Source organism: Hyperolius riggenbachi, chromosome 12 (assembly GCF_040937935.1).
Source record: "Hyperolius riggenbachi isolate aHypRig1 chromosome 12, aHypRig1.pri, whole genome shotgun sequence".
In the NCBI taxonomy this organism is placed as follows: Eukaryota; Metazoa; Chordata; class Amphibia; order Anura; family Hyperoliidae; genus Hyperolius; species Hyperolius riggenbachi.
The window spans coordinates 162,849,478-162,875,041 of NC_090657.1; the positions used below are offsets into that span (position 1 = coordinate 162,849,478).

The following is a 25,564-nucleotide window of genomic DNA, read 5'->3' on the forward strand; positions in this document are numbered from 1 at the left end:
ATCAGGCAAATAAGTGGGGACAAAAACAGAATTTCGGCAATAACACGTATAGCGCCTACTGTGTACATCCACTGCATACTTCCATGACACCTTCTCCTCCTGTGTACTTCCCCTGTGTACATCCTGACTCTTCCTCTTGTGTACTTCCTCTGACTCCTCCTCTTTCTATGTATGTCGCCTGCATTCTTCCCTGACTTCTCCTCTTCCTATGTACATCCCCTGCGTACTTCCCCTGACTCCTCCTTCTCCTCCTGTGTACATCCCCTGTGTACTTCACCTGACTCCTCCTTACTGCAGTATAGTATATACAGGGGTGCCTCTAGTCATTTTGTCACTCCAGGCGAGAAAACCTGTGGCGCCCCCCCCCAGCCCCTCCCCCCCAGGAAAATAATCATAATGCAGCATCGTTTCACCAGAAAATAATCATAATGCGGCAGTGTTTCATCAGAAAATAATAGTAATTATCGTAATTCAGAATCGTAATTCACCAGAAAATAATCGTAATGTGGCAGTGTTTCACCAGAAAATACACTTATTGCAGCAGCAGTTCACCGGAAAATATTCGTAAGGTGGCAGCGTTTCACCAGAAAATACACTTATTGCAGCAGCATTTCACCAGAAATTAATCATAGGGCAGCAGCGTTTCACCAGAAAATAATCGTAATGGGGCAGCGTTGTCAGAAAATAATTGTAATGCGGAAGCGTTTCACCAGAAAATACACGTAAACCGAGCAGAGGGAAAGAGTAGAGAGGGAGAGGCAGCATAAGATGTAAGAGGGGGGTAGAGGAACAGAGAGGGGGAGGGATAGATAGCATAAGATGGAAGAGGGTGCTGATAAACAGAGGGGAGAGGGAGAGACAGCATAAGATGGAAGAGAGTGCAGAGGAACAGAGAGGGGTAGAGACAGCATAAGATGGAAGAGGGGGCAGAGGAACAGAGAGGGGAGAGGGAGAGACAGCACAGCACTAAAGCACAGGTTTACAGCTTTACCAGCCTACAGCCTAACCAGCTTTCAAAGAAAACTCTAGTATCAAAAGAGCAGGGCACATTCTAGCAGTTATAACAGTACTGGGAGTCTGCACACAGGACAGGAAGTGTTCTTAGTAGCCTGCCTGCATACCTTCTCTTCTGCCTGTGCATGCAGCTTATCATCTCTGGAGTCTGGAGCAGAAACTTCCCTTCTCCCGGGCTGTGTTGCTGTCTTGTGCGGGGGCAGGGCTCCAACACGGACACATCACATTCTTCTCTCTGTGACTGCATCTGTCCCCTGGCTGTCTCGCTCCAGTGTCTGTGTGCAGCCAGTGACACAGGTGGGGGGTCAGACTGTCGGGGGCATAAGCTGGCTCCTGGTTTGACTGGCGTGGGGCGGAGTTAAAGGCTGGGCCACACGGGAGAAACACTTTACCTGTGTGGCTACTGAGAAGAAGGGGCACGGCTTTAAAGAAGGAGCCTGGCAGAGAAGAGCAGTATTGATTGCTCTATTGGCTAGGGAGAAGTGGAGGTGCTGCTGAGCACATGGTAGCGTACCGAGCACCGGGGACTGAGTCGGGAGGTAATATAATATATAAAAAAAAAAAAACATGGTCACGGTAGCAGAGGCGGGGGAATGCGCCTCACCACCTCATGGCGCCTCACCACCTCATGGCGTCCCAGGCAACCGCCTATACTTGCCTGGTGGGTGAGACGCCCCTGAGTATATATAGTATATAAGAATGTACGCTGGAGAGGGGTGAGAGTTTCTTGGGGGTGAGGAGGGTGTTTGTGCTTATTGTCTTTAGCCATCTTTTTCTTGTTTCATTTGGAAACTGGCACTGTTTAAAGTGCCAGTTGGAAGCAGAACAAATGTTTCGGGGGAAACAACATCACATCCATCGAGGAAGCCAGTTGGACAGGAAAGACTTCCTTTAGTGTCTATTAAGGATTTAAAGCATGAACTATAAAGTCTACAGGCACAAAAAAAAAGAAGATCGACAGCAGGCAACTCCAAATTTTAATTCACTATATTTGAACCTGCGGCCCATGTTATACAGGAGGACCGCGTTTATTTATCAAGCACGTTTGTGACACAGTTATACAGTAAAAATGGATGGCCGTGATGACTGTCTAATGGTTTGCATGGTGTCATTTTTTTGTCAGTTTGAAGGACATTTTCCCCAGTGGAGGGTCCATCCGAGGCTGCATGAAGGGACTGAAAGCTTCGGGCAGATATGTGGACTTAAAACGTATGAATACGACAGGAGTGAGCTATGGATGCACCTCGGATCTGCTGGTAAGTGACAGACAGTGACAAGAAGTGATAAGCAATGACAGGCAGCAACAGGCAGTCACAGGCAGTGACAAGCAATGAAAGGCAGTGACAAGCAATGACAGGCAGCAACAGGCAGTCACAGGCAGTGACAAGCAATGAAAGGCAGTGACAAGCAATGAAAGGCAGTGACAAGCAATGACAGGCAGCGACAAGCAGTGACAGGCAGCGACAAGCAGTGACAGGCAGCAACAAGCAATGACAGGTAGCAACAAGCAATGACAGGCAGTGACAGGCAGTGACAAGTAATGAAAGGCAGTGACAGACAGTGACAAGTAATGACAGGCAGCGACAAGCAGTGACAGGCAGACAAGTAATGAAAGGCAGTGACAAGCAATGACAGGCAGTGACAAGCAGTGACAAGTAATAAAAGGCAGTGACGTCTCCTTACTGTATATACCTGAATATAATCCTATCCTAGTATCAACCAAGGTGTTTGATAAACTAGCAAAACTGCTAAATTATATTGTGAAGTGAGGTTAGAGGGACATGGTTGCTATTCAAATATGTCCCTTTGTGTAACAAGTGCTCTCATTGGGGCCGATTCATGAAGCTGCACTGCTATAGCAGCACAAGCTCCATGACAGCACCACAAGCTAAATTCAGGGCTGCGCGCTACGCTCGATCTTGCAGTGTAGAGTGCCCTCCTTAGTTACGCACAATGCTTACATATTCCTTAGTTACACACGTTCCTTTAAATGCCGGCCGCTGCTTTGAAGTATAGTGACCGTGATACTTCACTAGAGCGGCCACTTCTATATTAATTAACATAGTTACTATAGTAGCGGCCGCTTTAGTTAAGTATCATGGTGGCGATACTTCAAAGCAGCGGCCAACATTTAAGAGAACGTGTGTTGCTACGTAAGCAACACTCATAACTGAGGAAGGTGCGCTACATTGCAAGAGCGAGCGTAGTGTGCATCCCTGAATTTAGCTTACAGTGCTGGTCATGGAGCTCACGCTGCTTTAGCAGCTTCATGAATCAGTCCCATTATCTGCTCCGATGTAAAATCTGTCCATATTCTGTCCTCTGGTATATTAAATGCCTCCAGTTATGTCCCTTTATATTACAAGTGTCTCCATTATGCACCTTTGTATAAGAAGCAAAGCTTGGTGTATTTGCCTTCTTAAAACAGAAGGAAATTTGCAATAATTCAGTTATAAATGAACATTTGTGGTTACCCACAATGCACTACCACTAAATATGCAAATTATCCCTTTACGCCCTTGTTAAGTCAAGCAAGCATCCAGAACCGCTGGTGTACAGCAAGCTTATAGATTTAGGTTTTACACAGCCATATCAAACCCACATGTAGACAGCCTGTTTCGGACTTTTGGTCCTCATCAGTACATGGCAGGGATTGATAAGGCTGTAGGAAATAGGGCTTGGACGGGTACAACAGAGTAACCAAGCAGCTCAGGGTGACCCAAACTACTAGGAATGTATAGGGGGATAAAAGGGACCAAAAAGCCCTCCTACTAAAAAAGCAAAGCTTGGTGTAATTGCCTTCTTAAAACAGAAGGAAATTTGCAATAATTCAGTTATAAGTGAACATTTGTGGTTACCCACAATGCACTACCACTAAATATGCAAATTATCCCTTATCATTTATAACTGAATTATAGCAAGTTTCCTTCTGTTTTAAGAAGGCAATTACACCAAGCTTTGCTTTTTTAGTAGGAGGGCTTTTTGGTCCCTTTTATCCCCCTACACATTGCTAGTAGTTTGGGTCACCCTGAGCTGCTTGGTTACTCTGTTGTACCCGTCCAAGCCCTATTTCCTACAGCCTTATCAATCCCTGCCATGTACTGATGAGGACCAAAAGTCCGAAACAGGCTGTCTACATGTGGGTTTGATATGGCTGTGTAAAACTTAAAGCTATAAGCTTGCTATACACCAGCGGTTCTGGATGCTTGCTTGACTTAACAAGGGCGTAAAGGGATAATTTGCATATTTAGTGGTAGTGCATTGTGGGTAACCACAAATGTTCATTTATAACTGAATTATTGCAAATTTCCTTCTGTTTTAAAGAGGATCTGTAACATAAAAAGATCCCCTGGGGGGTACTCACCTCGGGTGGGGGAAGCCTCCGGATCCTAATGAGGCTTCCCACGCCGTCCTCCATCCGTCAGGGGTCTCGCTGCAGCCCTCCGTGGAGTCCGGGCAGCGGTGACGTCATTATTTACCTTCCTGGCTCCAGCGCAGGCGCTCTGACGGCTGTCGGCTCCGAACTACACGGAAATACCCGATCGCCGTCGGGTCTGCTCTACTGCGCAGGCGCAAGTTTCCGGCGCCTGCGCAGTAGAGCGGACCCGACTGAGATCGGGTATTTCCGTGTAGTTCGGAACGGAAAGCCTCCACAGCGCCCCCCGCTGGAGCCAGCAAAGGTAAATATTAAACTAACAGTCGGCACAGTCGCCGGCTGTTCGGAGGGCTGCGGAGAGACCCCCGTGGGACAGAGGACGGCGTGGGAAGCCTCATTAGGATCCGGAGGCTTCCCCCACCCGAGGTGAGTACCCCCCAGGGGATCTTTTTAATGTTACAGAGTCTCTTTAAGAAGCCAATTACACCAAGCTTTGCTTTTTTAGTAGGAGGGCTTTTTGGTCCCTTTTATCCCCCTATACATTCCTAGTAGTTTGGGTCACCCTGAGCTGCTTGGTTACTCTGTTGTATAAGAAGGGCCTCTATTATAACATGTGCCCCCATTCTGTCCCCCTTTATAACAAGTGCCCTCATTCTGTCCCCCTTTATAACATGTGCCCTCATTCTGTCTCCCTTTATAACATGTGCCCTCATTCTGCCCCCCCCCCCTTTATAACGTGCCCTCATTCTGTCCCCCTTTATATCATGTGCTTCCATTCTGTCTCCCTTTATAACATGTGCCCTCATTCTTCCCCCCCCCCCCTTTATAACATGTGCCCTCATTCTGTCTCCCTTTATAACATGTACCCTTATTCTGCCCCCCGCCCCCCCCCCCCACCCCTTTATAACGTGCCCTTATTCTGTCCCCCTTTATAACATGTGCTCCCATTCTGTCTCCCTTTATAACATGTGCCCTCATTCTCCCCCCCCCCCCCTATATAACATGTGCCCCCATTCTGTCCCTCTTTATAACATGTGCCGCCATTCTGTCCCCCTTTATAACATGTGTTCCCATCCTGTCTCCCTTTATAACATGTGCCCTCATTCTGCCCCCCCCCCCCCTTATAACGTGCCCTCATTCTGTCCCCCTTTATAACATGTGCTCCCATTCTGTCCCCCTTTATAACATGTGCTCCCATTCTGTCTCCCTTTATAACATGTGCCCTCATCATGTCCTCCTGTATAACATGGGCCCACATTCTCTCTCCTTGTATAACTTGTGCCCTCATGTACACCCTTGTATAACTTTTTCTCCCATTCTGCACCCCCGATATAATATAGGGGCATATGTTATTTAGGGGAACAGATAACAGGGGTGTTCTCTGTCCCCTTTATAACAAGTGCCCCCATGCTTCTCACTGTAGCATATTCAGCCCCTTCCTCCCCAATATACACATTTCACAGCTGGTGTTTCCCTTCTTATAATAGATTGCCAGGACGGTGCAATTCCATGGACACGGCTTCCTAAACATGAACCTGAAGAGCGTGCCGAGCTTCCAGCAAGACTTCTATGCAGGATTCGGATTCCAGACCAGCCAGCATAATGGCCTCCTCTACCGACAGTCCAATGGGGTATGTATCCCGCAGGATCTCGTGTCCAATGGGGTATGTAACCTGCAGGATCTCGGTTCCAATGGGCTATGTAACCCGCACAATCTCAGGCCCAATGGGGTATATAACCCACAGGATCTCAGGCCCAATAGGGTATGTAACCTGCAGGGTATGTCCAATGCAGGGAATGTAACCCGCAGGATCTCAGGTCCAATGGGGTATGTAACCTACAGGATCTCGGGTCCAATGGGGTATGTAACCCGCAGGACCTCAGGACCAATGGGGTATGTAACCCACAGGATCTCAGGCCCGATGGGGTATGTAACCCACAGGATCTCAGGCCCAATGGGGTATTTAACCCGCAGGATCAATGGGGTATGTAACCCGCAGGATCTCAGGTCCAATGGAGTATGTAACCCCAGGATCTCAGGCCCAATGGGGTATGTAACCTGCAGGATCTCAGGTCCAATGGGGTATGTAACCTGCAGGATCTCAGGTCCAATGGGGTATGTAACCTGCAGAATCTCGGGTCCAATGGGGTATGTAACCCGCAGGACCTCAGGCCCAATGGGGTATGTAACCCGCAGGACCTCAGGCCCAATGGGGTATGTAACCCACAGGATCTCAGGCCCAATGGGGTATGTAACCCGCAGAATCTCAGACCCAATGGGATATGTAACCTGCAGGATCTCGGCTCCAATGGAGTATGTAACCCGCAGGACCTCAGGCCCAATGGGGTATGTAACCCACAGGATCTCAGGCCCAATGGGGTATGTAACCCGCAGAATCTCAGGCCCAATGGGGTATGTTACCCGCAGGATCTCAGGCCCAATGGGGTATTTAACCCACAGGATCAATGGGGTATGTAACCCGCAGGATATCCGGTCCAATTAAGTATGTATCCCGCAGGATCTCAGGCCCAATGGGGTATGTAATCCGCAGGATCTCAGGTCCAATGGTGTATATATCCTGCAGGATCTCAGGCCCAATGGGGTATGTAACCTGCAGGATCTCAGGTCCAATGGGGTATGTAACCCGCAGGATCTCGGGTCCAATGGTGTATGTAACCCGCAGGATCTCGGGTCTAATGGGGTATGTAACCCGCAGGATCTCAGGCCCAATGGGGTATGTAACCCGCAGGATCTCAGGCCCAATGGGGTAAGTAACCTGCAGGATCTCAGGTCCAATAGGGTATATAACCTGCAGGATCTCAGGCCCAATGGGGTATGTAATCCGCAGGATCTCAGGCCCAAGCTGATGGTTACTGAAAGATCTTCGTGCAGCAGAGCCGAGAGTGGAGAAATTCTTTAAGGGATGTAATTGCATAAAACCCATTGTGTGTATGTTTTCCAGGGAGAATCGTGCCAGGTGTCCGTTCAGGATGGTCACCTATCTGTGCAGCTCCTCACCGCAGAACTCACCTCCAAATCCACCTACACAGATGGAGTAGGCCACTACATGTCTCTATACAACGTCAACAATGAGTGAGTGTCTGAGAGTGGACAGTGACATGACATGTCTAATATGCAGCAGATGGTTGTTGCACTATTGACCTCAAGCTAATAAAGGAGGCAGGTCAATTAATGAAGTGCTGTATGATCTATATATGTTGGAAGGAGGTTCCTTGGAGCACCAAGAACATTTCCTCCTCAGGCCTATCATTTTCTGACCTTAGTTACTCAGGGGCTGGTCTTCCTCTGTTCCTCTGGGTCCTGTCACTTTCCTACATCTGTCCCTCAGAGTCTAGTCACTTATCTTGCTCTGTTCCTCTGGGTCCTGTCACTTTCCTACATCTGTCCCTCAGAGTCTAGTCACTTATCTTCCTCTGTCCCTCTGGGTCCTGTCACTTTCCTACATCTGTCCCTCAGAGTCTAGTCAATTATCTTCCTCTGTCCCTCTGGGGCCTGTCACTTTCCTAACTCTATCTCTCAGGGGCTGGTCACTTTCCTACCTCTGTCCCTGGTCACTTTCCTACCTCTGTTCCTCAGGGACCGGTTATTTTCCTATTTCTGTCCTTCCAGGGCAGGGTGAATGTGCCAGATGAGGGAAGTTTTTTTTTATAAATTTCCTGATCACTGATCACCTCCATTACTGTGCAGAGTGAAGCTTTATGTGGATGATGAGCTGCAGGGAAGCCGCAAGCTGTCGGGAAGCGGCCGAAGGAGGCGTCAGGATGAACAGGGCAGCGATTTACTCCTCGGTGGCTCTACGGATATTGGGTTACCCAGCAACATTAGCGGCTGCATAAGTAACGTCTTTGTGAGGAGGTGAGACATTTCTCTGTGACAGCCTATGGCGGAGTCTGTGGCATTTGCCTGCTGATGTAATCATGTTATATGCGACTGTAACCCAGGATGGGTTATTAGAGGCAGCATTCTATATAAACATGGATGGGCTCAATGGCCTCAAAGCCTTACCACATGCAGAAAACAGCTGATTTTACCAGACATTCTAACTCAGTGTCAATTCACTAAGGCTGTTACCGCATGGAAAACTGAAGTTACTGACTAGTGATGTAAAGATAAATTCCTTAATGGGAACCTTAACTGAGCCAGCATAAAAACCTGAGGCCTCCACCAGCCCCCTGCAAGTGAATGAAATACCACATGAGGTATGATCTCAGTGAATTGTCAATCAGTTTTTCTGTATATTACCAAACTATTACAGAATGTGTGAAAATCTTAATGAATGCTCAAAAAAATGTTACTGTTTGAGGTGACTTACCACACAGGTCTTAGAGTGCAAATTTGCATTGCGAAAATTCATATTATTATTGAAAGCAATGCAATTTCATTGAATGTATTTTTATGTACTCCATTCCGATTAGAAAAAAAAATCAGACAGCTTGCAGCAGATTTTTGCACCACGTCTCTGTTTCCCGTGTAATGTTTGTCAGTTACGCTAGATGCATGCACTTATTTGCATAAAAATGTGCGTAAAATAACGCAGACATTTGCTTATGGACAATCACATGCAAATGTGGAAAAATGGGCCCTTAGTGAATTGAAGGCAATGTGTGAGGAGACAGTTACTGCTGCTCCCTGCAGACACTTTCAGCTCCAAGCTGTCGGCTCTCGCACACTTGCAGCCGCTGTTCTCCCCTCTGCCTCCTCTGCATACTAATTGCTGAGCCCTCATTAGACAAGTCACAACACTCGGCCTACAAGTGAGCAGTGCAATTATTTTGTGATAAACGTTAATAAAACGTATATCTTCATTTCAATGTGTTGCCAGAAAAGTATTGCCAGAACTGGCGACAAGATCAGAATTGTTCTTCTTTGCGACTATGGCAACCATTTTTATGCTGGGAGCACTATTGCCCTGAAATTATCCAGAAATTCTCACCTTACTGCAGGAGTAATGAGCTGTGCAGATCAGGAGCACTTGTTACTCATTTTCATCATCTGGACTAATCCGCTCTTGTCTGCTGGTGTCTACTCGAAACACTGAGTAACTACTATTGTCCCTAGTCTGCTGGACATAGATGGTTCGTTTATGCGCCGAGCCAGCACTTCCTTATCAGAGTTTCGTTTCTACCATTGTCCGCCCGCGGGGATCGAGAGCAGTATCGACCCGCCGCAGTGATCGGACAGGTTGAATATTATCAATCGAGCCATCAGTGGCTCGATTGATAATATAAAACGAACCGTCTATGCCCAACATAATGTCCCTGGCATAGAGTAATGCCCCTGTCATAGGCTAATGTCCCTATCATAGTCTAATGTCCCTGCCATGGTCATAGTCTGATGTCCCTACAATAATCTAAGGACAGTTTTTGGCGGAACTAATAAACTTAACAGTGTGCTTTTGGGATGTAGGAATATCAGGAGGAAAGCCATAATAACCTGGGGATAACATACAAACTCCATGCAGATATTGTCTTGGCAGCACTGCAAGGTGTTCCTCACTATAGCACTGTCACTACTCAGAGTTATCAGTCAGACCTGTCCTCTCTGTCCCTGCAGAGTCACCGCACCCCAGATGGTTCTGGACCTCCAGCAGAATCTGCGCAGCCTGAACGTTACCATGAGTTGCCAGGAGGCGGCGGAGGAGCACCCCCTGGAGATCAGAGCTCTGCTGAAGAAGGATAAGAAAATGAAGGTAAGAGACGCTATGCAGCAATAAAACAGATCAAGAATGTGAGAGGCAGCAATGAGGACAGGTCAGGAATGTGAGAGGCAGCAATGAGGACAGATCAGGAATGTGAGAGGCAGCAATGAGGACAGATCAGGAATGTGAGAGACAGCAATGAAGACAGATCAGGGAGATGAGAGGCTGCAATGAGGACAGATCAGGGGTTTGAAAGGCAGCGATGAGGACAGATGAAGGAGGTGATAGGCAGCAATGAGGACAGATCAGGGACGTGATAGGCAGCAATCTCTGGGGCCCCCTGCAGGTGCAGGGGCGGCTCCTCTGTAGGTACTCCCCTGATTGTAACAGAAAGCAATATAATGTACAGTGTGTGCAGAGTGTCACAGGGTCTCACCTACTCTCAGGGCCGGCGCTACCATTAAGGTAAGGGGGGAGGGGCAATTGCCCCAGAGCCAAGGAGGGCCCCCCAAGCCTGTCAAATCCTCACCATTTAAAAACGTAATTCGGCCGCCGTGCTGTTGTATAGTGCAGCCGTTAGTTGGGCGAGCAGGGGAAGGAGGAAGAGTCTCCCCCAGTGACCCCCCCCCCCCCCCCTCGCCTGCCCATATGCAGAGTGATGCGAGTGGAAGCTACAGTACAAAACACCTGTTAGCGCCGCCGGGAACTTCTGCAAGTCTTCTCCCCATCGCACAGTTCCGTGTCTCCTTTCTGCTGCCCCCTAGTGGCACCTCTTATTACTGCGCCACTGGAGGAGTCTCAGAGGAGCTGTGTGATGGGAGAAGACTTGCAGAAGTTCCTGGCGGCAATGACAGGTGAGTTGTACTGTCGCTTCCCCTTGCATCCCTCTGCATATGGGGGAGGGGACTGCCTAAACTGGGTGACATTTGGCTATCTCTACAAGGTGGAGACTACTTAATACTGGGGGGTACAGATGGCAATGTATACTTGGACTAACTAATAATCCTGGGGGGCACATCTGGCTGGCTGTACTTAGGGGAGGCTACCTAATGTCTGGGGGGCACATCTAGCTATATGAACTAGGGGGGCTACATAATCCTTGGGGGCACATCTGGCTATATATATATTGCGGGGGGCTACAGTGGGTTGCAAAAGTATTCGGCCCCCTTGAAGTTTTCCACATTTTGTCACATTACTGCCACAAACATGAATCAATTTTATTGGAATTCCATGTGAAAGACCAATACAAAGTGGTGTACATGTGAGAAGTGGATCGAAAATCATACATCATTCCAAACATTTTTTTTTACAAATAAATAACTGCAAAGTGGGGTGTGCATAATTATTCGGCCCCCTGAGTCAATACTTTGCAGAACCACCTTTTGCTGCAATTACTGCTGCCAGTCTTTTAGGGTATGTCTCTACCAGCTTTGCACATCTAGAGATTGAAATCCTTGCCCATTCTTCTTTGCAAACCAGCTCCAGCTCAGTCAGATTAGATGGACAGCGTTTGTGAACAGCAGTTTTCAGATCTTGCCACAGATTTTCGATTGGATTTAGATCTGGACTTTGACTGGGCCATTCTAACACATGGATATGTTTTGTTTTAAACCATTCCATTGTTACCCTGGCTTTATATTTAGGGTCATTGTCCTGCTGGAAGGTGAACCTCTGCCCCAGTCTCAAGTCTTTTGCAGTCTCCAAGAGGTTTTCTTCCAAGTTTGCCCTGTATTTGGCTCCATCCATCTTCCCATCAACTCTGACCAGCTTCCCTGTCCCTGCTGAAGAGATGCACCCTCAGAGCATGATGCTGCCACCACCATATTTGACAGTGGGGATGGTGTGTTCAGAGTGATGTGCAGTGTTAGTTTTCTGCCACACATAGCGTTTTGCATTTTGGCCAAAACGTTCCATTTTGGTCTCATCTGACCAGAGAACCTTCTTCCACATGGTTGCTTTGTCCCCCACATGGCGTCTGGCAGACTGCAAATGGGACTTCTTATGCTTTCTGTTAACAATGCCTTTCTTCTTGCCACTCTTCCATAAAGGCCAACTTTGTACAGTACACGACTAATAGTTGTCCTATGGACAGAGTCTCCCACCTGAGCTGTAGATCTCTGCAGCTCCTCCAGATTCACCATGGGCCTCTTGACTGCATTTCTGATCAGCGCTCTCCTTGTTCGGCCTGTGAGTTTAGGTGAACGGCCTTGTCTTGGTAGGTTTACAGTTGTGCCATACTCTTTCCATTTCTGAATGATCGCTTGAACAGTGCTACATGGGATGTTCAAGGCTTTGGAAATCTTTTTGTAGCCTAAGCCTGCTTTAAATTTCTCAATAACTTGATCCCTGACCTGTCTTGTGTGTTCTTTGGACTTCACGGTGTTATTGCTCCCAATATTCTCTTAGACAACCTCTGAGGCCCTCACAGAGCTGCTGTATTTGTACTGACATTAGATTACACACAGTAATTAGTCATTAGCACTCATCAGGCAATGTCTATAGGCAACTGACTGCACTCAGATCAAAGGGGGCCGAATAATTATGCACACACCAATTTGCAGTTATTTATTTGTAAAAAATGTTTGGAATCATGTATGATTTTCGTTCCACTTCTCATGTGTACACCACTTTGTGTTGGTCTTTCATGTGGAATTCCAATAAAATTGATTCATGTTTGTGGCAGTAATATGACAAAATGTGGAAAACTTCAAGGGGGCCGAATACTTTTGCAACCCACTGTACATACTCCCTGGGGTAACATCTGGCTATATATACTGGGGGGCTACGTAATCCCTGAGGACACATCTGGCTATATAAACTGGGGGGCTATGTAATCATTGGGGGGAAGACTACCCGACTACGGCAGCGCAGTGGTTAAACGGTCAGGGGGGAGGGTGTCAGGAGGGCCCCCAAGTTACTTTTGCCCTGGGGCCCCATTGGAGCTAGAACCAGCTCTGCCTGTGCTCCCCCCGGACGTAGTTGTAGAGCTTCTGACTTATGCTGGGCATACACTGTACAACTTATGGTGACTCGGGCAAGCAATCATCGTCTTCCAGATGCTGGTTGCTTATTGGTTTAACTAACTTTCACTAACAGAGGTCAGATAAAATCTCAGCGGAAACCTTATCTAATATCCATCACATAGACATAGCTGAACCTGCCCAACACCCTAAGAATACTATGAAAACCTCTCTCGAGACAACACTTCCACCTGAAACTCCTCCGACCCCCCCCCCTCCCCCTCCTCTCCTGTCTATGGCTCCTCTGACAACCCACCCCCTCCCCTGTCTGCAGCTTCTCCGACCCCCTTCCCCCTGCCTGCGGTTCCTCTGGCCCTTCCCCTGCCTGCAGCTCCTCTGCCCCACTCCCCTGTTTTCGGCTCCTCCTGCCCCTCTCCTGCCTGCAGCTCCTCTGTCCCCTCCCCGGCCTGCGACTGCTCCTTCCTTTCCCTGACTTTGGCTCATCCGCCCATCCCCCCACCCCCGCCTGCAGCTCCTCTGTCCATACCCTTCCCCTGGCTTTCGGCTCATCCACCCCCTCCACTGCCTGCAGCTCCTCTGTCCATACCCTTCCCCTGGCTTCGGCTCATCCGCCCCTTCCTCTGCCTGTACCTCCTGTGCCCCTTTCCCCTGCCTGCAGCTCTTATGGCCCCTACTCTGCCTGTGACTTCTATGCCACATGCCCTGCCTGCAGCTCCTCTGCCACCTGTACTGCCTGTGGCTCCTCTGCCCCTGCCCTGTCTGCAGCCTGTCTGCCATCTCTCCTGCCTGAGGCTCCTCCACCCCCTCTCCTGCCTGCAGTTCCTCTGCCCCCTTCCCCTGCCTGTGGCTCCTCTGCCACACGCCCTGCCTGGGGCTCCACTGCCCCCCTCCCCTGCCTGTGGCTCTTCTGCCTGCAGCTCCTATGACACCTGTCCTGCCTGTGGCTCCTTCCTGGCCTGAAACTCCTTCGTCCCCTGCCTGAGGCTCCTCCACCGCCTTCCCCTGCCTGCAGTTCCTCCACCCCCCCCTTCTCCCTTGCAGCCTCTCTGCCCCCTTCTCCTGCCTGAAGCTCCTCCACCCCCTCTCATGCCTGTGGCTCCTCTGCCCCCCTCCCCTGTAGTGTTGTCCGGATCATGAGTCAAATAATCCGGATCACCAAAATGAATTATTCGGATCAAAAAGGGGGTGGAGCCAGGAGCGGCACGCCCCCCTCTCAGCGGGCAGCGGGGACCTGGAAGCAGAGCAGAGATGGATCGCCCTGTTGGAGGGGAGCCAGCCTTGCAGGGACAGGTAGATGAGAGAGAGGGGACATCGGGGCCACTGCCAGATATGTGTAGAGCACACGTACTGGCTGTAATGTGCTGCTGATTTTAGGCTGTCTGTTCCGTAGTGCTGCATGGTGAACAAATGGGAAACTTTTGGCTCAGAAGCACAGCTCAGTAACTTTGCAGACAGCGTGCTGGGCTAGGACAGGGCAGGCACTGTGATTGCAGGGCAATATGATCCTCCTGCACTTAAACCGCTGCACTTAACTTCTCCCTAAATGTATGATGCTTGTTGGAGGTGAAAACAGGACACATTGGGGTGGTGAATGCTTTCTTTCACTGTGAGGCGTTTGCATTCAAAGTATACAGATGAACATATAGGCGAAATATTTTTAAAGCATATGATTGCAACATGTGGGTAATGTGTGCAAAAAACAATTCTGCTCTCTGCTCACCCCTCTTCGTCCACTTCCTCCCTTCTCTGTCCACTCCCTGCCCTTCTCTGTCCACCATCCCCCCTTCTCTGTCTGTCCACCCCCCTCCCCTTCTCTGTCCGTCCACCCCCTCCCCTTCTCTGTCCACTGCAGGGAAAGTCCTGTCCTGCTAGTCATTTCACCCCCGAATGCTTCCCTAGTAAAAATGATTCGAGATTCAGATCAAAGATCCGGATCTTTTCAATGATCCGATTCGAATCATCCGAATCATTGAAAAGATCCGAACTTCCCATCTCTACTCCCCTGCCTGCAGCTCCTCTGGCCCCTCCTCTGCCTGCAGCTCCTCTGGCCCTTCCTCTGCCTGCGGCTCCTCTGGCCCTTCCTCTGCATGCAGCTACTCTGGCCCCTCCTCTGCCTGCAGCTCCTCTGGTCCCTCCTCTGCCTGCAGCTCCTCTGGCCCCTTCTCTGTCTGCAGCTCCTCTGGCCCCTCCCCTGCCTGCAGCTATTCTGCCCCCTCCTCTACCTGCTGCTCCTCCTGCTTCCGGCTCCTCTGGCCTATAGATCATAAATCTTATTGTTTCAATAGGTTTGATGTTTATATTGAATGTTACATCTGATCTAAAAATACCATGTAGTGTATGCTTACATGTACGATCTATGCTTGCTCCAGTGTGTTATTCCATGTAAGATGCTGAGTTATGTCTCTGCTCCCTGCAGAGGAGGCTGATATCACAGAATCAGCAGAGCCAGCCGAATACTTCCTGCCTGCTTCCCAGTTCTGTCAGGGGGGCATTCCAGTTCGGGGGCTCATCTTCCAGCCACTTGGAGTTCACAGACCTCCCCGGTTCTCTGCATGAGAGGTGAGTGACCCCCGGATGTCTGGGGTGGGTGAGGGTAATAGGACAGATGATATGGAGCACGTGGGGACAGAGGTCTGGAGTGGGTGAGGGTAACGGGACAGATGGTACAGAGCACGTGGGGACAGAGGTCTGGGGTGGGTGACAGTAATGAGACAGGTGGTACGGAGCACGTGGGGACAGAGGTCTGGGGTAGGTGACAGTAATGAGACAGGTGGTACAGAGCACGTGGGGCCAGAGGTCTGGGGTGGGTGAGGGTAACGGGACAGATGGTACAGAGCACGTGGGGACAGAGGTCTGAGGTGGGTGACAGTAATGAGACAGGTGGTACAGAGCACGTGGGGACAGAGGTCTGGGGTGGGTGACAGTAATGAGACAGGTGGTACAGAGCACGTGGGGACAGAGGTCTGGGGTGGGTGACAGTAATGAGACAGGTGGTACAGAGCACATGGGGACAGAGGTCTGGGGTGGGTGACAGTAATGAGACAGGTGGTACAGAGCACGTGGGGACAGAGGTCTGGGGTGGGTGACAGTAATGAGACAGACGGTACGGAGCACGTGGGGACAGAAGTCTGAGGTGGGTGACGGTAATGAGACAGATGGTACGGAGCACGTGGGGACAGAGGTCTGGGGTGGGTGACAGTAATGAGACAGACGGTACGGAGCACGTGGGGACAGAGGTCTGGGGTGGGTGACAGTAATGAGACAGACGGTACGGAGCACGTGGGGACAGAGGTCTGGGGTGGGTGACAGTAATGAGACAGACGGTACGGAGCACGTGGGGACAGAAGTCTGAGGTGGGTGACGGTAATGAGACAGACGGTACGGAGCACGTGGGGACAGAAGTCTGAGGTGGGTGACGGTAATGAGACAGATGGTACGGAGCACGTGGGGACAGAGGTCTGGGGTGGGTGACAGTAATGAGACAGACGGTACGGAGCACGTGGGGACAGAGGTCTGGGGTGGGTGACAGTAATGAGACAGACGGTACGGAGCACGTGGGGACAGAGGTCTGGAGTGGGTGACAGTAATGAGACAGACGGTACGGAGCACGTGGGGACAGAGGTCTGGGGTGGGTGACAGTAATGAGACAGACGGTACGGAGCACGTGGGGACAGAAGTCTGAGGTGGGTGACGGTAATGAGACAGATGGTACGGAGCACGTGGGGACAGAGGTCTGGAGTGGGTGACAGTAATGAGACAGACGGTACGGAGCACGTGGGGACAGAGGTCTGGGGTGGGTGACGGTAATGAGACAGACGGTACGGAGCACGTGGGGACAGAGGTCTGGAGTGGGTGACAGTAATGAGACAGACGGTACGGAGCACGTGGGGACAGAGGTCTGGAGTGGGTGACCGTAATGAGACAGACGGTACGGAGCACGTGGGGACAGAGGTCTGGAGTGGGTGACAGTAATGAGACAGACGGTACGGAGCACGTGGGGACAGAGGTCTGGAGTGGGTGACAGTAATGAGACAGACGGTACGGAGCACGTGGGGACAGAGGTCTGGAGTGGGTGACGGTAATGAGACAGACGGTACGGAGCACGTGGGGACAGAGGTCTGGAGTGGGTGACAGTAATGAGACAGACGGTATGGAGCACGTGAGGCCAAAAAAAAGTGATGTTTTATTGCTGGTCAGAAGCCTCTATACCCCACCTCCCTAGGCTGACCAGCATAATAATGCAGAGCCAACCGGCAGGAACTCCACCCACACAGCCTGCTGCGTCTATTTCACGTTGGTTGCTTCAGGTCAGATAATCCAAAATGTTACTGACATTCAACCCCAGCGGCGTCATACACACTAAGCATGTCTGAAGATAGCCATACATCTAGCAATGACGGGCAGATCTCTTAATTAATCTGATTAGAGAGATCTGTCGGCTGAAGTCGATCCGGGCCCTGTGACGCCGCATCTGACCACCTTGCTGCTTTCCCACAATGTTAAGTGTCCCCCGGTGCCCAGTGCATGTTATACATTAGCTGTCCGTGGTGTCCGCTTGTCCTCCGCTGGCTCCGGACGCACTCTGTTCTGCATACACGCGCGCCACATGGATGCCTAATAACGTTGCCGCGTTTCTGACGTCATACATGTGCTTACTAGACAACCACGTGGGGCACAGGTGTATAGAGAGTGGGGTACGCCCGGAGCCTGTGGGGACAAGCTGAGGCGGTGAAAAAGGTTATGTATAACCTGCACCAGGGGAGACACTTAACATTGGGGGGACAGGGCCAGGGGTTTTGTCGATCATCCCGAAATTGCACGCCGTTAATGCCATGCACCCGATCAAGTAAGTCGGCCTAACATCTTGCAGCATGCGTGATCGCGGCATGCACTTGGCAGCATCGATTTTCACCTGATTTGATATAATGGATGGCCGTTCGACCGCCAAGTCGCCTGATGAATGGCTACCTTTATTCATGCACTTTGCATTCTAAGCTGTCATCTGCGGTATTTGGATCTCTACCTGGATTGGAGCATCAAGAATGTCACTCTGCAGTTTCTGTCCGTACAGCGCTCATCATTCCACAAGTAACATGTTGGCTTTCTTCCATTGAAGGGGAAACTCTAGCTATGTCTACCCACCTTCATAATCATCTATGTATGTGTGCTCAGGCGAGACAGGCAAAAACATTTAGGTTCCCCCAGTATAAGTTAGCCAGGTAGGTTCCCCCAGTATAGGTTAGCCAGGTAGGTTCCCCCAGTATAGGTTAGCCAGGTAGGTTCCCCCAGTATAGGTTAGCCAGGTAGGTTCCCCCAGTATAGGTTAGCCAGGTAGGTTCCCCCAGTATAGGTTAGCCAGGTAGGTTCCCCCAGTATAGGTTAGCCAGGTAGGTTCCCCCAGTATAGGTTAGCCAGGCAGGTTCCCCCAGTATAGGTTAGCCAGGCAGGTTCCCCCAGTATAGGTTAGCCAGGTAGGTTCCCCCAGTATAGGTTAGCCAGGTAGGTTCCCCCAGTATAGGTTAGCCAGGTAGGTTCCCCCAGTATAGGTTAGCCAGGTAGGTTCCCCCAGTATAGGTTAGCCAGGTAGGTTCCCCCAGTATAGGTTAGCCAGGTAGGTTCCCCCAGTATAGGTTAGCCAGGTAGGTTCCCCCAGTATAGGTTAGCCAGGTAGGTTCCCCCAGTATAGGTTAGCCAGGTAGGTTCCCCCAGTATAGGTTAGCCAGGTAGGTTCCCCCAGTATAGGTTAGCCAGGTAGGTTCCCCCAGTATAGGTTAGCCAGGTAGGTTCCCCCAGTATAGGCTAGCCAGGTAGGTTCCCCCAGTATAGGCTAGCCAGGTAGGTTCCCCCAGTATAGGCTAGCCAGGTAGGTTCCCCCAGTATAGGCTAGCCAGGTAGGTTCCCCCAGTATAGGCTAGCCAGGTAGGTTCCCCCAGTATAGGTTAGCCAGGTAGGTTCCCCCAGTATAGGTTAGCCAGGTAGGTTCCCCCAGTATAGGTTAGCCAGGTAGGTTCCCCCAGTATAGGTTAGCCAGGTAGGTTCCCCCAGTATAAGTTAGCCAGGTAGGTTCCCCCAGTATAGGTTAGCCAGGTAGGTTCCCCCAGTATAGGTTAGCCAGGTAGGTTCCCCCAGTATAGGTTAGCCAGGTAGGTTCCCCCAGTATAGGTTAGCCAGGTAGGTTCCCCCAGTATAGGTTAGCCAGGTAGGTTCCCCCAGTATAGGTTAGCCAGGTAGGTTCCCCCAGTATAGGCTAGCCAGGTAGGTTCCCCCAGTATAGGCTAGCCAGGTAGGTTCCCCCAGTATAGGCTAGCCAGGTAGGTTCCCCCAGTATAGGCTAGCCAGGTAGGTTCCCCCAGTATAGGTTAGCCAGGTAGGTTCCCCCAGTATAGGTTAGCCAGGTAGGTTCCCCCAGTATAGGTTAGCCAGGTAGGTTCCCCCAGTATAGGTTAGCCAGGTAGGTTCCCCCAGTATAGGTTAGCCAGGTAGGTTCCCCCAGTATAGGTTAGCCAGGTAGGTTCCCCCAGTATAAGTTAGCCAGGTAGGTTCCCCCAGTATAGGTTAGCCAGGTAGGTTCCCCCAGTATAGGTTAGCCAGGTAGGTTCCCCCAGTATAAGTTAGCCAGGTAGGTTCCCCCAGTATAAGTTAGCCAGGTAGGTTCCCCCAGTATAGGCTAGCCAGGTAGGTTCCCCCAGTATAGGTTAGCCAGGTAGGTTCCCCCAGTATAGGTTAGCCAGGTAGGTTCCCCCAGTATAGGTTAGCCAGGTAGGTTCCCCCAGTATAAGTTAGCCAGGTAGGTTCCCCCAGTATAAGTTAGCCAGGTAGGTTCCCCCAGTATAGGCTAGCCAGGTAGGTTCCCCCAGTATAGGTTAGCCAGGTAGGTTCCCCCAGTATAGGTTAGCCAGGTAGGTTCCCCCAGTATAGGCTAGCCAGGTAGGTTCCCCCAGTATAGGCTAGCCAGGTAGGTTCCCCCAGTATAGGCTAGCCAGGTAGGTTCCCCCAGGGGCTTTCTGAGTCTCTCTCTCAGAGAGAGTATATACTGTATTTTTTGGATTATAAGACTCACTTTTTCTACCCCAAAAGTGGGGAAAAAAGTCACTGCGTCCACATGCAGGGAGTTCCTGACTTGAGAACTCCTGCCAATACGAACCTCCAAGTTGGGCACAGTACAAGGAGTCCCCAAGTCGGGATGCCTTGTACTGTGCCCATGCAGAGAAGGACACAGGGACAAATGGAGGACACAAAGGGGCATAGAGGACACAAAGGAGTATAGAGGAAGACACATGGGGCACACAGGGGGACACAAGGAGACACAAGAGGTACAAGGGGGCATGAGGTACAAAGGGGACATAATCCACAAGATGCCCCTTCACCATGCACCAGGTTTAGTATATCTTTTTTTCCCCTGGGTTTTGTCCTGTAAACCTAGGTGTGTCTTATGTTCAGGAGTGTCTTGTAGTCTGAAAAATACAGTAGTTATCAGTGTACAGTACTTATTATAACATCGCCGCATGATGACTCTCCCTGCTGCCACTCAAATTCCCGGTGACGTTAAATACTATTCCCCCTTGGAGTCTTTGCTACTCGGAGGGAGAACCCCAAATTACCCAACTGCAGGGTGTGCACTATAGCATGAGTGCTATAGCAGCGCCCAGCTTCGGCGCCAAAACAACCTGCTTTGAATTATCAGGTGTTGCGGTGCTCCTGGCTGCACGCTCCTACAGATCTGCAGATCCCGGAAGACCAGCCTGAGAGATAAGCGATTTATTTTTAGAGAATAAGAATGACTTTCCATGTTCCACTCCGGTAAAGGTTACACAGAGCACAGGTAGCACTGTTTATGCCCAGTGGCGTAGCAATAGGGGGTTGCAGAGGTAGCGACCGCACTGGGGCCCATTAGGGGCCCTCCTTAATTCTTCTTATTCGCTTTTCATTGGTGCTATACTGGTAATGAACACCTCTAAAGTATATGTGCACTGAACAGTAGTAATCCTCAACAAACTGTTTCTTTACTCTGATTACACCTCTCTGACTCTCCAGCTGTCCATGGTGGGTTTTGAGGCTCCATATCAATAGAGTGCTTGGGGCCCCATGTAAAACTCACACTGGGGCCCCAAGGTCCTTAGTTACGCCACTGTTTATGCCCCAATCCTCTCTACACCTCAGATCTGTTTAATGTACCTGAGAGACTTTGTCTTTCCTTTGTCCTGTACTGGTGCTCTCTGACACAGCCTCAGCACACACACTGCTAGTTTTACTAGATCATTTTCATAAAGTACTGAAAAATCTAACCAAAAAACTAGAGACCTTTTATTTGTTGTAATACATTGTTTAAAGCACACCTGAAGTGAGAGGGATATGGTTGCTGACATATTTAGTTCCTTTTAAACAATACATATTACCTGTCAGTCCTGCAGATTCTCTGCCTCTAATACTTTTAGCCACAGCCCCTGAACAAGCATGCTGATCAGCTGCTCTAACTGAAGTGCAACTGGGTTAGCTGAATGCTTGTTTCAGGTGTGTGATTCAGACACTACTGCAGCCAAAGTGATCAGCAGGCTGCCAGGCAACTTGCATTGTTTAATAGGAAATAAATATGGCAGCCTCCATGTCCCTCTCAGTTCAGGTGTCCCTGTAATTCAGATGACCTTTATGAGTTAGTGTTTCTGGTTTTCATTCAGCCAGCCGGAGAGGCACATATGGAGTCACAGCGGCCTCTGCATGCGGCTCATCTGCTGATCAGTAATAAAGAGACCCCTCCTCTTGTAACATAGAATTGCTGTGTCTCTGCGCAGGTTCCACTTCTCCATGGAGGTCCGGATGAACGCCACCAGCGGTCTTCTCTTTTACGTTGCTGATGACCGAGGAGAGTCTTCGCTGTCTCTTCATGTATTAAACGCCAGATTTGTGCTTCTCATTAACATCCGGGGGAAGATGCATCGTCTGAAGAGTAAAAACAAGTATACAGATGGCCGCTGGCACACGGTACGAGCACTTCCTGTTGGCCAAGAGACAAAGTACCACTGAACCAAGGACTAAGTACCACTGAACCACTGAACCAGAGACAAAGGTTTAGTGGTTCACTGAACCAGGGACTAAGTACCACTGAACCAGGGACTAAGTACCACTGAACCAGGGACTAAGTACCACTGAACCAGGGACTAAGTACCACTGAACCAGGGACTAAGTACCCCTGAACCAGGGACTAAGGACAACTGAACCAGAGACTAAGTACCCCTGAAACAGAGACAAAGAGCCCCTGAACCAGGGACTAAGTACCCCTGAACCAGAGACAAAGCACCCCTGAACCAGGGACTAAGTACCCCTGAACCGGAGACAAAGCGCCCCTGACCCAGGGACTAAGGACAACTGAACCAGAGACAAAGTACCCCTGAACCAGGGACAAAAAAAACCTGTTTAAAAGTGTTCCTGGTGCCGCTCGTTGTCCTCCCCCAACAGCAGGTGTGAGTTTAGAACTTGCGTCTTCCCAGTTCAGAATAGCTGTGCATTGTTTAGAGGCGGTTTGGGAGCCACAAGGAACAGGGAAGGGTAACAGGGGGCCCCCTAGGGACAACAAACAGCATCAGGACTCTATGTAAGAGGTAATAAAGCCCACCTTGGCCTGCGTTTAATAGATTTTCCACTGTTTCAGGGATACTGTAAAGATGAACTCCAGTGAAAATAATGTAATAAAAAAGTGCTTTATTTTTACAATAATTATGTATAAATGATTTAGTCAGTGTTTGCTCATTGTAAAATCTTTCCTCTCCCTCTCTGATTTACATTCTGACATTTATCACATAGTGACATTTTTACTGCTGGTAGGTGATGTCAGTGAAAGGAGATGCTGCTTGCTTTTTTGGTAGTTGGAAACAGCTGTTATTTCCCACAATGCAACAAGGCTCCCATAGTGTGATGTCAGAACCATGGTCCTGACATCACACTGTGGGAGGGGTTTCACCACAATATCAGCTATACAGAGACTCCTGAGGATCCCTTTAAGAAAAGGAAAATACTTCTCATGGGAAAGGTGGTATCAGCTACTGATTGGGTTGAAGTTCAATTATTGGTTACGGTTTCTTTTTATTAGGCCGCATACACATTTCCAACTGATGTTGCCTGTCGGGGATAAGAAACTGAGCGACATCGCTGGGCCTGGCTGCACACACGCGTGTCAGCTGTGTACCTGGCGACACGCTATGTTGCTATGCGGGGGAGGTGACAAGCGGACGTCACGCAGCTGGCGTGGGAACGGCATGAACAATGGGATTAGCGTCGCTGGGGAGAGTAGATGCGCAAGGCAGATCACTCGTGGGTTGGGGGTTGGCTGTTGGGAGCTGCCGCACATGCACCTGATTATCTGTTGAGGTGGTCATTATCAGCCCCTCAGCTGACTTACATCAGGCTTCTGTATGGGCCTTTAGATTCGAGCTGCATTACCTGCAGACAGACGGGACACAGCAATAACATGCAGTACACACTTACAATAATGGATGACTAAAACAATAATTCTCAATCATTTCTGGCATCCTTCACATGAACAAACATACTGTCAGGCTATCTGGCAAGCAGCTTGTTCTGCGCACTGGTGAGGGGAGGCGGTGGTAGTACATATTAGATTAGAATGTCCGTTGCCTCTCTTCAGTCATGGCAGTCTGTGAGGTTATAGGTAATTTTATAAGCCGTGACTTAGCTCAGAAGCCAGGAGTTCAGTGAAGTTTTATCTGCCATGTGTAGGTAGAAGCACATTTCCAGGTCTGATAATGCATTTTGTGTCTCAGGTCTTCATTGGGAAAGAGAAGAACAAGGTCCGTCTGGTTATTGATGCCTTGAAGGCTCAGACTGCGGGACTACTCCCAGGCTCCACCCTATCGCTTGCCAGTCCTTTATATATCGGAGGAGTCCCTCCCCTGAGGATCCATCCAGACACTGTGGTGAGTAGTGGAAGTGGTCTGTGTTCCACAAAAACTAGCGTTGAGTCAGCACCAAACACCGGAAAATAAATGTAGGTAACCAATAAAGGGAGTGTGCAGAAGCAGAGCCAAGCCTGCATATATATTACCAAAGAGAAAAGTGGATCTGCATAGAACTGCACCACTCACATAATTCAATATTCATTTATTCTTTATTCAGTACAAAACATCAATAAAAATGTATAAAAACACAGATAAGGGGTGGCACGTCCCAATAAGAGGTCAATCAGACAGTACAAACAATGTATATAGATAGCAGTGTCCAGCAGTACAGCAAGCTCATAAAAGTCACAGGAAAATTAGTAAATGAACCATTGCCCCTGGCAGCCTAATATAGGACATATAATTCACACTGAGTTGCGACAAAATCAATGAGGATAATAATATAATGCACACAAAGTGAACTGCGGTCTGACAGTGATTGAAAGAAAGTGACCCCAAAAATGGAAGATGACCTAACCGAGGCACATATGGATCAAACAGTGTCTGAGCTGGGCTGTAAGAGCACCAGACCAGTGGAGGAAGAATGGTGAATAGTGAGTAGCTTGAAAGTGAACAGTGTGGCGGGGATAACGCTGGAGATTTGTGAAAATGAGATGATGAGTGGAGTTCCGCAATAGGAGTGCAAAATAGAATGAAGTGAAAGGCGGGGCGCAGATGGGCTGGGGCTTACCAAACTGCAGAACCCTTATAACCAGGGGCGCCACCCGACGCCGTCCATGCAGACCCACTTTTCTCTCTGGGAGGGTCTGTGTTTTCCCAGCGACCAATCAGATTTCAGATTGTGTCTTATCTTACTAGATAAACACAAGGAGCTGCTCATTAGTTTTATGCTGTTTTAGAGCACAGATTACATTTGAAGTGTCATACAATTATAAATGATCGATTTTCACACTAGTCAATAGTAGCATGTCCCTGTGCCAAGGGCTTTCTTCTTCAGTTTTGTTGATCTGATCGTGTTAAAAACCCCTCTGTGTACAGACGACCCCTCAGATGCCAGCGTGGCGGGCGGTGTACTCCGCACTTCACACGGGTAGATCAGCACATATACTGTCAGTAAATGGAGTTTATTGTGTGGATATTTGAGTTGTCACTTTAATGACAGTTTTTGCTGCAGGATGTTACAATGAATGGCTTCCGTGGCTGCCTGAGGAACCTGGAGCTGGATGGCAAGGCGTTGGGCCCCCCGAATAGGGTGGTGGGGGTCACCCCCTGCTTTGAGGGCTACATGGAACCCGGCATGTTCTTCTCAGATGGGGGATACCTGACTGTCGGTATGTGCTAGTGTTTTGTGCTTTCTATAAAGGTTCTGTAGATATTTGGATAGGCCATGTCAGGGCAGCCATGCTGAAATGATTACACAGCTGCTTCCTCAGCACTGATCCGCAAAGGTCTAGACTTCCCTGACAGCCAATCAGACAGCTTAAAGTTATTAGTAGTTGAGTGAAGCTGAGTTCCGTTCAGACATCCCATCATGACCAGAGATGGTCCTGTACAGTGGCGTCGCAATAGGGGGTGCAGAGGTTGCGACTGCGCTGGGACAAAAGGGGCCCATTAGGGACCCTC

General features: G+C 49.5%; 1 protein-coding gene across 1 annotated transcript in view; it reads left to right on the forward strand.

Moving 5' to 3' along the window:
• LAMA5 (laminin subunit alpha 5) overlaps positions 1-25,564 on the forward strand; it is a 332,936-nt gene that overhangs the window by 286,792 nt on the left and 20,580 nt on the right. The window contains exons 68-76 of the mRNA XM_068264501.1: positions 2,138-2,270; positions 5,878-6,021; positions 7,354-7,484; positions 8,100-8,267; positions 9,966-10,101; positions 15,448-15,590; positions 21,821-22,010; positions 23,807-23,959; positions 25,116-25,272. Coding sequence (XP_068120602.1) covers positions 2,138-2,270; positions 5,878-6,021; positions 7,354-7,484; positions 8,100-8,267; positions 9,966-10,101; positions 15,448-15,590; positions 21,821-22,010; positions 23,807-23,959; positions 25,116-25,272 — 1,355 coding nt within the window. The remainder of the gene's footprint in view (positions 1-2,137; positions 2,271-5,877; positions 6,022-7,353; positions 7,485-8,099; positions 8,268-9,965; positions 10,102-15,447; positions 15,591-21,820; positions 22,011-23,806; positions 23,960-25,115; positions 25,273-25,564) is intronic.